The sequence below is a fragment of the Castanea sativa genome, chromosome 9, assembly GCF_040712315.1.
Source record: "Castanea sativa cultivar Marrone di Chiusa Pesio chromosome 9, ASM4071231v1".
NCBI lineage: Eukaryota > Viridiplantae > Streptophyta > Magnoliopsida > Fagales > Fagaceae > Castanea > Castanea sativa.
In genome coordinates, this window is record NC_134021.1 from 20,521,061 (window position 1) to 20,533,510 (window position 12,450).

The 12,450-nt window shown below is 33.8% G+C and overlaps 2 protein-coding genes across 4 annotated transcripts; both read left to right on the forward strand.

The window, feature by feature from the left end:
* The first annotated feature begins 427 nt into the window (after window positions 1-427).
* LOC142610185 (uncharacterized protein At2g39795, mitochondrial-like) lies at window positions 428-2,409 on the forward strand. The gene is made up of 3 exons (XM_075781928.1): window positions 428-811; window positions 1,519-1,856; window positions 1,946-2,409. The coding sequence occupies exons 1-3, from the start codon at window positions 545-547 to the stop codon at window positions 2,103-2,105; spliced, it is 765 nt and encodes a 254-aa protein (XP_075638043.1). The 5' UTR covers window positions 428-544; the 3' UTR covers window positions 2,106-2,409.
* A 7,534-nt stretch (window positions 2,410-9,943) lies between these two features.
* LOC142610760 (NADPH-dependent aldo-keto reductase, chloroplastic-like) lies at window positions 9,944-12,254 on the forward strand. 3 transcript variants are annotated; one of them, XM_075782684.1, is made up of 8 exons: window positions 9,944-10,061; window positions 10,269-10,410; window positions 10,537-10,587; window positions 10,698-10,774; window positions 10,955-11,042; window positions 11,161-11,436; window positions 11,537-11,782; window positions 11,958-12,254. In XM_075782684.1, the coding sequence occupies exons 2-8, from the start codon at window positions 10,279-10,281 to the stop codon at window positions 12,042-12,044; spliced, it is 957 nt and encodes a 318-aa protein (XP_075638799.1). In that variant the 5' UTR covers window positions 9,944-10,061; window positions 10,269-10,278; the 3' UTR covers window positions 12,045-12,254. The 3 variants fall into 3 exon arrangements, with proteins under 3 accessions (XP_075638799.1, XP_075638798.1, XP_075638800.1); XM_075782683.1 differs by having other exon boundaries at window positions 9,963-10,061; window positions 10,273-10,410; XM_075782685.1 differs by having other exon boundaries at window positions 10,042-10,162.
* The last annotated feature ends 196 nt before the right edge of the window (window positions 12,255-12,450 follow it).

Below are 12,450 nucleotides of genomic sequence, written 5' to 3' on the forward strand. Positions count from 1 at the left end.
CTCATATTTTTTGCTAGCTTAAAAGGTAAAATTTAAAACTAGTGATTTTCTTATTAATTAATAGGTGTGACAAAAAAGTAAATTTAAAGAAGAGAATCTGCTAAAAGATAAAAAGAAGGCCAGACTATGCCACTTAGAAGAATTATATGATATTGAGTTTTTTTTTTTTTCTTGATAGATACAAAAGATTTATTTATTTTTTGAAGGATATGAATCTCTCTCTTTTTTTTCTTTTTTCTTTTTAATTTAAGAAAACAAATTACTATTGGAGCTACTATAGCCCACTTGAATCAAAACTTGCCGATCCAATTACCCAAAGCTTGGTCATTACTTGCAATCGGCCCAAGAATCTAAAAGCCCAAGTGCATCCAAAATGAGAAAGAAAAAAAAAAAGTAAAAACCTTCCAAAAGGCATTTTCAACAAGTATAAAAGTATAAACCCTATATAGAACCTAAAACCATTAAACCAAAAGCAAAACCCTCAGTACAAAACCCTAAAAGCCAAGAAGTCCCAACACTCTCGCTCTCTGTACCTGTGAAGAAAATGGCCTTGAATTCTATGCTCCGCAGAGCCACTTCTTCTGTACTCCCTCTGGCCATCAGAGCCACCGCCGGATCCTCGAGATCCTTCCACAGCGTGATCTCCACAGCCCAGAAGGTCAATCTCGGCCACGCGCTGAACCCGAAAAGCTTCTCCCCATTTCTGCGTTTCTCCACCGCTGCCGCCGTTTCGAAAACAAGCCATGACGAGAGCCTTATTCGGGTCCTCGAGTCCGAGATCGACTGCGCCCAGAAGGACCACCTCGAATACGTGAGTTTTCTTCACGGTTTCTTCTTCCTTTCTCTCTCTCTCTCTCTCTCTCTCTCTCTCTCTCTCTCTCTCTCTCTTTAATTATCTGCTTATTGGGTTATTAATTTTTCCATTTACAAAAAAAAATTTGAAGGTTTCATTTTTTTTAGACTGTAAATTTTAGTTTGAAATTTTATGCAATTTTTGGATTTGGGTGATGTGTAAAAATTTAATTGGGTATTTGAAGTTGTGAGTGTTTGGTGTAATTTCATGTTTGTACTTTGAAACTTGCAATCTAGTTCTGCTGAGTTTTGGGTTTGAACTTAGTATGTCTGTTATTGTGAATTCCGAAGTTGGAGGTTTAGTTCCAATCCAGTTTTGACTATCATGTCTTTTTTTTTTTTTTAAGGAAAAGAAAATTTACATTTCAGATCCTATAATTTATTGGCTTAACAAATTAAGCCCCAAAATCTCAAAAATGTAACAAATTAAAGGCCTAAGTATCGAAAAAGTGAAATATTGAACCCCAAAGTGAATGATATTTCAATTAAATGGGCCTTTAATTTGTTACTAAGCTTTAATTTGTGACACCCTTTTTGTAATTTAAAAAAAAAAAAAAAACCCAAAATCATCTGGAAGAAAGGGTGGGGGTGGGGGTGAGGGGTGGAATATGCATTAATAATTTGTTGATGTCTTTGACTTTTTTCTTTTCAATGTTACCGAAACAGGATGACATCGAAGATGGTTTCCCTTTTGAAATTGAAAACAACGCTGGACAAAGAACTATAATACTCAAGAGTAATTACCATAATGAAACCATCAGGGTAGAAGTTGACATGCCTCAGCCTGATGAAATTGAGGAGGGTGAGAATGATGATGATGCCGCTGATGATGAGGCAAGTAGTGGTTCAAGCATTCCTTTGGTTGTGAGTATAACCAAAGGAAGTGGACTGTGTCTGGAGTTTGGTATCACCGCTTTGCCCGATGAGATTTGCATTGATAGCTTGTCAATTAAGCTACCAGATACTTCTGAAGATCAGCTTGCATATGAAGGACCTGACTTCAAGTAAGCTTGTTGTAACCTATCACTCTTTTGATTTTCATATAAATTTCTTGATAATCTTTTATTCACTATCTGAATTTGTTTTGCCCCAGTGATTTGGATGAAAACTTGCAGAAGGCTTTCCACAAATATCTTGAGATTAGAGGGATTAAACCCAGCACAACCAACACCTTGCGTGAATACATGGATGTCAAAGAAAGTAACGAGTATCTGCTGTGGCTGAAGAACATCAAGAAATTTATTGAGAAGTGACTTCATTGACAATCCTACTTTCAATGTTTCAGTTTCGGGAAGGGTAGTAGACTCTTGCCTCTTTTTGATATTTCTCAGTTGGATTGGTATTATGTTGAGCTAGGAAGATTATGCCTATAAAGTATGATTTTTGAGAAACAATGTTAGGCTTAGCCGCTTAGGCCAAGTAAATTGAATCCTCCGAAATATAATTGAGGTCTGTTTGATAAGTCCCTGTGACACTTGTTTTATACTCATCTTGAAACTTTGTGACTATGTTTTTAGTTTATTTTATAAAATCAATAGATGGTATCATTTTCACAAAGAATATTAGTAGAAAAATTGTCTATGGGTCTGATCAGTTTGTGGATGTTCAGAGTAGTAGGTTGGAATTCAGTGCGTTTGGAATAGAAATTCTTTTTAAAATTTGCGTATTATCTTCTGTATAACTTTTTAAAATAGTAGTTTTTTTTTACTTAGATAGTAATACAACTGTACTAATGCTAATGTTTCAGTAAAAGGCTTATCCATTTGTACACTTAATGTGAACTAAAAGTCAGTGGAGAGTAGATCTATATAAATGGTTATGGCTTTTGTACATGTTTTTTTAGTAAATTAAACAAATCTTCCTCAAGTTTAACAGAATAACAGAGTCTCAAACTTCAATGAAAATGACAGTCAGCCCCATCAAATGTAGGTTTGATTAGTGTTAAATAGTTTTAGAAAAATGGACTATCCCTGTAGCTCTAGGTAAGGACAAGGGTTAGTCCAAAATTTTGAATACAACCCCTCTTTTGTGGTTAAAATAATAAACTTGGCATTGGTTGATAGTAATGTTATTATTTTACCCTTCATTAATGAAATCACCGTTGGGCCCAGGGGCAAAATACCAAAAATCTACGTATTGCTCTGGTGTTATCAATTAACTACTCAATTTGTCCATTTATTTATTATTTTCTTTTCTATATCTCCTCCCTTTTCCTCCTTTGTAGTTCTTTTCTTTGAATCAAGGTACCTACATAATTAAATAAAAAATTATAAGGAAACTTGAAGGAATATTTAATCAATAAAACATAGTATTTTAAGCAAAATATAACTAGTAAAAAAATGTTTACTTACATCAATCAACGAACTCCCCGAAAACTTTTGCTACTTCTCAAAAAACACTCTAATTTAACCTACGAAATTCATCATTCATTTCAATTACTAAGGTGTCAAAAAAAATTAAAAAAGCCTAAAATTAGTTATCCTAAATTCTAACAATTTCAAACCATTAGATCAATTGTGTAAATAGGGATTTCTGAAGTACTTATCTCAAAAATCTTTAAGCGAGATGAGGCATTTTGGTGAAGCTCAGTCAATTTTGGGCCACCAAATCCTGCAACTGATGAGAAGGCCCCATGTAGGGAAGTGTGTGCGTTGTCACATTTCCTACCTTCCAAAGGTGCCTAGAGGACAGGTCAAACACAACAAAACGACGACTCGAGAGCGGATTCCCCCTCCCCCTTAACAAGGGGGAGAGGAGATAACCATCCAAGGCATATCATGACCTACAAACAAGACTAAAAAAACCTGGAAAGGCAACTCGATTGGGAGACAGAGGCTCCTTAGAATCCCTAGTTTGTTCAAAAAACTTTTTTGAGTTATCTGAGTAAAAAACAACTAATTGGTTTAAGAGTGGCTAAAAGTTTTCTCATCTAGAGTAGATATATATTGATTCGGATATTATTTTTTCTGATCAATGGATGGAAGGTCCCATCATTTAATATTAATTTATTAATAATTTGGAGATACGAAGGGATAGGGAGAGGTCGATAATGATAGGTACAATGTTAATATTGAGAATAGAAATTTGTATTGCACAAAAGAAGAATGAAATTTCCAATAAAACAAATGCATTCAACGAATTGGGTTGATTGGGTTTGGATAAAAAAATACGATGTTCTATATAAGTTGCAAAACCTATATCCTTTACCTGGTCTTTTGTTCGAGAGCCAGGTTAATTCGATATGAGCTATATCTTTTTCCATATGCCAATAAAATATAAAATAAATAAAACTTAGAAATAAAACTGAATCCTTCAAGCCTCGACCTTGTGAAGAATGACTTTTGTGAAAGAAAGAAAATAAAGAAAAGTGAAAGAGTGAAACACTTTTACTCATAGTTAGAAAGCTAAAAAAATAAATGAAATACAAAAAAAACGTGAAAAAAAAAATCCCTTTGGTAAAAATAAAAGAGAGTCAATTCAACCCGTTATTTCAATGGGTTGGGTATGGGTTGACACATTTTCCCATGGTTTAAAACTTCCTACCCATGCTGATATTTTTTATTAGGATTTGAATGGGTTATCAAGTTAGAATGAGCTATCGAGTTAGGGTCTAATTTTTTCAAGTCAAAAAGGAGAGAGAGAGAGAGAGACAGAGAGAGAGAGAGAGAGAGAGAGAAAGGATTTTTCTAGTTGAAATTATGGGCTTGCCCCACTCAAATTAAGGAAGATCAATTTATAGTTTAGTGTGACAATCATGTCCTTTTTAGTATAATATAGATTAATATCTAAAATTGTTATAATAGAATATGACCCGAAAGGATTAATGTGATAGTTTAATATTAATGAGATTTTTTTAGCACCCTATATTTGTGGTTTGAATCTAATCCTCAATCCTCTGCAACTACTATTTACCTATAAAAAAAAATCTTGAAAGCTCATGCCAACTGAAAAATTTCAAATTCTTTTCATATATATATATATATATATATGGAAGTGGTGTCTCAGCCTTTTACCAGATTAATCCACTTCCTATTCATGTATCACATTGAAAATCCTATGAACCGATAGTATGATAGATTGCATTCAAGATACCCCATACCAATAAACTCGCCACGTGGATACTGAGGTGTGATCTTTTCATATTATTTTGGGTTTATATAAAGGGTTGTGTTAACGGGCACCTTACGGTGCCCGTTAATAACACATTTAGAGTAATTTTTTGTGTAACTTTTTCAACTTTTGACACTTTTTCAGTTTTTGACAAATTTTTTGACAGTTTTTTTTTTCATCTTTTTAAATGAAACACAAAAAAGGAAATATTAACAAGCACCGCACAGTGCTTGTTAACATTTCCCTTATATAAATTACCTACCCAAACTTGGAGCAGCCTGAACCAGCACTTCTTTAACAAACTTCCTATTTTAAAGCATCGATTGGTCAGTTTCGACTCTTTTGAGGCCATTAATTTCCATGCAAGACCAAAATGTAACCAATAATTTGTACGCTTATGACCAATGCAAGCCATTAGATTGTCCAATAGACCATGTCAAACTCCAGATCTCAACTATTTTTTTGTTCCTCGTTTCACTTCTATCAATAGGCATTGTTTTTTAGTTCTCTCTTACGCACAAACACAACTGATAACTCAGCCTCCCAAAAAAGAACCTTAAGTGGCGTGCTACTACTTTGTTCAGAATCCTCGATCTTTAGGTATGTTTTGACAATGATATTTTTTTTGTGTGTATATATGTGCATATACATGAAAATGAATACTTGTTGGTCAGTTGTTTGTTTTGAGACTTACTATTTTGTTCAAATATATGTGCTACTTGCTTTGTGGTGAAAAACTTTGAGAAAATGAATACATAAACTACTAAACCTAAAATTATATTTCTTTTCTTGCTTTGAAGGAAAACCACAAAGCAACGAGTTTTTTTATTCAACTTTATGGAGCCTAACATATCTTAGATAGGCACAAAAGACACGATATTTATTTGTAGTAAAAATTTTAAATCCTAATTATTGAATTTCTCAATGGTTTTGTTTGTGACCATTTCAAATGAGAGTTTGGGGATTTTGGATTTTACACCCTGACATTTAAAAATTTGGATTTTATCTCTTAAAGTGTAGAAGTGTTTGGATTTTACATTGCAAATTTTGAAAATTTAGAGTGTAAAATCTAAATATCCGCAAACTTTAGAATGTGAAATCCAAACACTCTTAAATTTTAGGAGGTAAAATCCAAATTCTAAAATGTTAGAGTGTAAAATTTATACACTCCCAAACTTCCAGAAGTAAAAGTCTAAATTCTGAAATTTCAGTGTAAAATCCAAACATTCCTAAACTTTAAAGGTGTAATTTGCAATTTATCCTAATTAAAATGATAAAACACAAGATTTAATGATAGTTCTTTATTTGCTACAGGAAAAAAATAGATAAAAATATATATACAAAACAAAGATTTAAAAAAAAAAAAAAAAAAACTTCACTTCATTGGCAGCGGAGACGTTTAAATCTCCCAACAGCAAGAAGCTGAAAAATCACACCCTTCTATCAATAACCACAAGCAAAATTAAATCAAAATGCCAAAAATCACTTCATTGCGCTATTATTTTGCTTCTCTGTATTTAATAAATAAAAAGGTCATTTAAAGCATCCACACCAGCGGAGCTAAAAAATTAGTTTTTTAGCTTCACCAAAAGTTACTTTATCTATTTTACCTATACATATCTACACATATGCTGCAGCAGTTGATCTATTTTAGCTTTCAACACAATAAAATAATATAAACATCACAATAAAATAATATATCTCCTACAATAAAATAATATATCTCACAACCCAAAAAACATTCATAGCACCAACCACAACCACCTTTACCATCAGCCACAGTCACAACCACCACCACCACCACCAGTCCACAGCAGCGAAAAAAAAAAAAAAAAAAAAAAAACCAACCGAAATCTCCAATCTTTTTCCTCAACCCAGACCAAACAAAATCACCAATTATAAACAAAAAAAAAAACCACCAATCATAGAGCTGGGCTTCAGTGAAGAGGACAGTGTCGGCGTGGGTCTGATCGGCGGAAGAGAAGTGGATCTGAGGCGGAGGTCTGATCGGCGGATCGGCGGTGAATCGGCGTTGGGTGAGCATTGAGATGGTGGACTGGACAGAGGCGTGGGTTTGATCGGCGGATTGGTCTGATTGACGGAAGTGAAACAGAGAGGTCGATCTGAGCTGATCGGCGGTGGGTCTGAGCTGAGAGGGTTGATCAGCGTGGGTCTGAGCTGAGAGGGCTGGCGGCGGTGAGCTTGAGAGAGTTTTGAGAGAGTTGAGAGCTTGGACGGCGTGGGCTAAGGCTTGATCGGCGGTGAGCTTGAGAGAGTTGAGAGTTGAGAGCTTTGAGAGGGTTGATCGGCGAGGGCTGAGGCTTGATTGGCGGTGAGCTTGAGAGAGTTGAGAGCTTTGAGAGGGTTGATCGGCGTGGGTCTCAGCTGATCGGTGTGGGTCTCAGTTGACGTTGAAGACGGCATCGGCGGCGGTGAGCTTGAGAGAGTGAACTTGAGAGACTTGAGAGTTCTGATCAGAGTGACTGTGAGAGAGAAAGAGAGAGGGGAGCGTGAATAAAAGAGAGTCTATTATTTTTTAATCCCAAACCTGAATAAAAAAATCTTTTTTTTTTATAGCTCTCAGCTACAGTGCTTATGTATTGATACATGAGCACTGTAGCACAAAGCTAAAAAATTTTAGCTTTGCCTCCACTACTGCAGGAGGATTTTTTGAGTTTGAGTGGAGCTAAAATAGCTATATAGCTATTTAGCTCCACTGCTGTGAATGCTCTAAGTAAATTTTCTTTTTTAGTTGTATATACCATGGATTATAGCTGACTTTATGGTTCAGAGTTCTACGAAAACAAAAAAAAAAAAAAGAGGGGGAAAAAAAACTGTAGTATCTACAACAGGTATTTGTACTTTTTTTAATATATAATTAGGAATTTGTACTATGTTAATAAAAATAAAGTATTTGTACTTTGCGCTTAGGAAATAAAAAAGTATTTGTATTATGCTTAAAGCTCAACTTTAATTTATATCATCTATTATTTGGAAAATTAAATAAGTAATTTTTTGTTAATTTTAATATTTATCTCTTTCTATTAAATTTCATGCATGACCTTGATATTTTGCTAATCTTGAATTGTTAGTGTTAACTCATTAAATAATGTAATGAATTTTTATTTATTTATGCAAAGATGAGATCATTAGATATTTCATACTCTTATTTTTAGGGAAAATTACACTTTCTCCACCTATGATTTGCACGAAAAACATTTTGCCTACTTATAGTTTAAAAATTAGCACTTTACCTACTTGAAGTTAGTTCTATTTGTCTCCTAGTACTCTCTCTGATAAAAATGTGAAGTAAATTTATATTTTTGTTACTCTTTTATGTCTTTCTTCTCTCAAAACATAAATAATTTTAAAAATCAAGGAAAAAGAAGATCTAAAAGCTAGGTTTTGTAAAAATTGAAACCTAACTTTTACATCTTCTTTTCATGTATCAACTTTTAAATCTTCTATTTAAATTAAAACCTAATGGTTCATGTCTAATTTCCTCAACCAATAATGCCAGCTTGGTTGCTGCATTATGATGTGCCGCAGGCCCAACACTTCTTTTGTTTGTTAATGAATATGATATCACCGATAATCAGAATAACTATTGTGTCATGAAGTTCAAAGCCATACCAGTGCTGGTGTATTCTGATAAGTAAGCCATTATTATTGTTCAACAATTCTAGTTCAGAGTACGCGAATATCGCTTCATTTTTGCCTAAAAGAAAAAGTGGAATAGCTAGAACATGCTTCAATCTAGCTCTTAATTTGCACTTCCACTTCGCAGGTAAAAATTCTCTCCAAATCTCATATTCTAGTTACAAATGGAAGTGTCCCAATCGTCTGAGACTGACCTAAAAAAGAAAAATGTTTTAATGATAAAGGTGATAGGTCAAGGTGGCATCACCTAATTATTCGTTTCTTGGGTTTGTCCAAACACTACAGCTTATATAACAGACAACCGAACTAACCTAATTGCACTGAGAAGAATATGGTGATCCAGATCCTGGTAGTCATAGGGGTAACTCTTTTTCTCTATTCCACCATAAATCCTATTGGTTTTAAACTACAGTTATTTGTACCCTTGTCCACCTTCTTCAATTTTTAATGAGTTAAAATAAAAGATTTAAAAGTTGATAAATAAAAAGAAAATGTAAAAGTTAGATTTTAATTTTTACAAAACCTAACTTTTAGATCTCTTTTCCTTCGATTTTTTAGTTTTTTATGTTTTGAGAGGAGAGAGATATAAAATGGTAACAAAAATACAAATTTACCTATGTTTTTAATAGAGTCGAGTAACAGGAGACAAACGAAACTAACATCAAGTGAGTAAAGTGCAAATTTTTAAATTACAGGTAGGCAAAATATTTTTCGAGCAAACCACACGTTGGCAAAGTGTAATTTCTCGTTATTTTCAAGTGAAGTACAGTTGTTTTTCACTTGAAAATTTGTTTATTCTAGTTATTATAATTTTATATTATAAATAGCATTTCTTTTAAGAATACATGTAATTGACTTGAGAATCCACAGCAGCTCCGAAAAAATTTGTGACTGAGACTTTGTTGTTATTGTTGTAGATAGCTTTTGTTTTATTTGTAAATATTTTGTTTTATTATAAATTTCTACTATAAAATATGTATTTGGATATGAAAAACTAAAAAAGAAAAAGAAAAGCTAATTGAGTCTAAAAAAGGATATTGGATAAATTTTTTATTAGCAATAAATAAATATAATTAAAAAAAATTAGACATAAATCTCACAAATAAATAAATAAAAGCCCCATTTTAGTGTCGCCTTAGTAAAAAAATGTGGAAATTAATAAGTTGCAATATTTCCATGAATAACAAAATGGCATATATTGTAATTTAAAAAAAAAATTACATCTATATATTATTTTGTGTAATTTCCATAATATTTTTTACATATTTTAGATAATCAAATTTGGGATGTGAATGGATTTTCTAATAGTGTCCACTATTGAGTAAATGTAGATTAGGATAATGACGCATTCAATGCTTTTTTGGAGTTTTTCCAATCTCGAAGAAGTGCCCAGGAACAAGGATTTCCAAGAAGAAAATACCTACTTGTATGCCTTGAAGGTCTATACTAAAACATTACCCATACATTTCTTAGAAAAAGTTGGGCCTATTATAGTGCATTTGGCTCCAAAAATATTGCTGAATTAAAAGTGCACTTGAAAGTACACGTTACCTGTGTTGTTGTTGTTGTTGATGATGTTCTTTTTCTTTGTATTAAATGAATTTTGTTTTTTCTTTTTGAAGTTGACTTTGTTCTTTAATTATAAGGTAGAAGAATATGAATCAAGAAGCTAGACATGGACCTTTGTATTTTGATCTTAATACTGGAGCTAAGATCCCATCTGTTGGTCTTGGAACATGGAAAGCTCCTCCAGGTGTTGTAGGTCAAGCTGTCATTGCCGCAGTCAAGGTTCTCTTTTTGCTATATTTTCTTGAAATGGGTCTTTCTTTTCAAACTAATATACCCAATAATAATAATAATAATAATAGTACGGTTTATTTTAATTTGCCCAGAAATTTTTTTCCAATTGTGCAGGCTGGTTATAGGCATATTGACTGTGCTAGTGTCTATGACAACGAGAAAGAGGTAGTCTTTGCTTTCTAATTTTACATAAGGTCACTTTGTGTACAACCCATCAGCGCACTATCAATTTCATCACTTTGTGCCAAATTTTGTGTATGCTGGCTGTGATGCAGGTGGGAGTGGCACTGAAGGAACTATTTTCCTCTGGGGTAGTGCAGCGTAGTGAGTTGTTTATCACATCTAAGCTATGGTATCTGTTCCACCTCATGCTTGTTTTCAATTTGATCTATAATGCTGATATTCTTTAAATTCAGGATATACAGATTAGTTCAGCTTGAGTAATTTGCTTGGAACCCATTATGGCCTTTCAATATGTTAAAGACTATTGTTACCTCTTCTGAGTCCCGACTCTGAATTGCAATATCTGCAGGTGTAGTTCTCATGCTCCAGAAGACGTCTCAAAGGCTTTGAGCAAGAGTTTGGCAGATCTACAACTGGAATACATTGATCTATATCTTGTATGCCTCTAGTACTTTCACAATCTCAGATTGTTGTATGTCTTGTCCTACAGAAATTATAAACTAGAATTGCAATGATAAAATTAATTGAAATGGCTGTTGAATTTATATGCTACAGATACATTGGCCATTTAGAACAAAGCCAGGCTCACAAGGGTTTGCCCCTGAAGTCATGGCTCCCTTATGTCTTCCAGAGACATGGAATGCAATGGAGGGTCTTTATGCATCTGGTCAAGCACGCGCGATTGGAGTGAGCAACTTCTCAACAAAGAAGCTGCAGGACTTGCTCACACATGCAAAAGTTCCACCTGCAGTCGTTCAAGTGGAATGCCACCCTGTCTGGCAGCAGCCTGCACTTCACAACTTCTGCAAATCAACTGGGATTCATCTCACGGTGTACTTTTGTAAACTATATTCAACCACTTTGATTTTTTGGGAAATTGTACAGGCTAAGACTTGTTTCTTTATGTCACTAATGCAATTTCTCTTTTCAGGCTTATTCTCCTCTGGGATCTCCAGGGTCATGGGTAAAGGGGGAAGTCTTGAAGGAACCAATACTGATTGAAATTGCTGAAAAGCTTAACAAGTCGCCAGCCCAAGTATCTCTGCGTTGGGGTCTCCAGAGCGGCCACAGTGTCCTTCCAAAGAGTGTAAATGAATCTAGGATCAAGGAGAATTTGAGCTTATTTGATTGGTTCATTCCTCCTGAACTCTTCTCAAAATTATCAGAAATCCACCAGGTATGTGTGCTTCATAAGAATGCAATTCACAGGCTTGCATGCCTTCAACCATATATATATATATATATATATATATATATATATATATATATATATATATATATATATATATATATATATTTTAAAGACAAATTAACTTGTCCACTAATATCTTTCTCGCTGGTGTGTGATACAGCAAAGGCTCCTCAGAGGGGATTTTGCAATCCACGAGACTCTCAGTCCTTACAAAAGCCTCCAAGAACTCTGGGATGGTGAAATATGATATGGATAAACACTCTTTCAATTTTATTTGATCAAACAGAAACCCTGAGATTATTATGTTATTGAGTTCTTGTTTGTTAAGGAAACCAGGATTCTCATGTAGTAGACATCCTTCAAAGCATTCTTGTGTTTTGGATTTCTTTGAACCTTTATGAATTCTTGTAAGACAATGCAGAGACAAAAATTCCAATAATGATTTGTTGTTATTCAATTATTTATTTATTTAGCTTCTTTAGTGGTTGTAATCCACAACACATGTTAGAATTTTGGTTAAGTGATTAGTTTCACCATTTCCTAACCATTTAAGCTTTTAAGACAATCAATTTATTAAGAAACCTATTGCAACAACTAGGAAATCTAAAACTTGAAGAATCTTCTCTCCTTTCCCCAACCAATCAGCAAAAGGT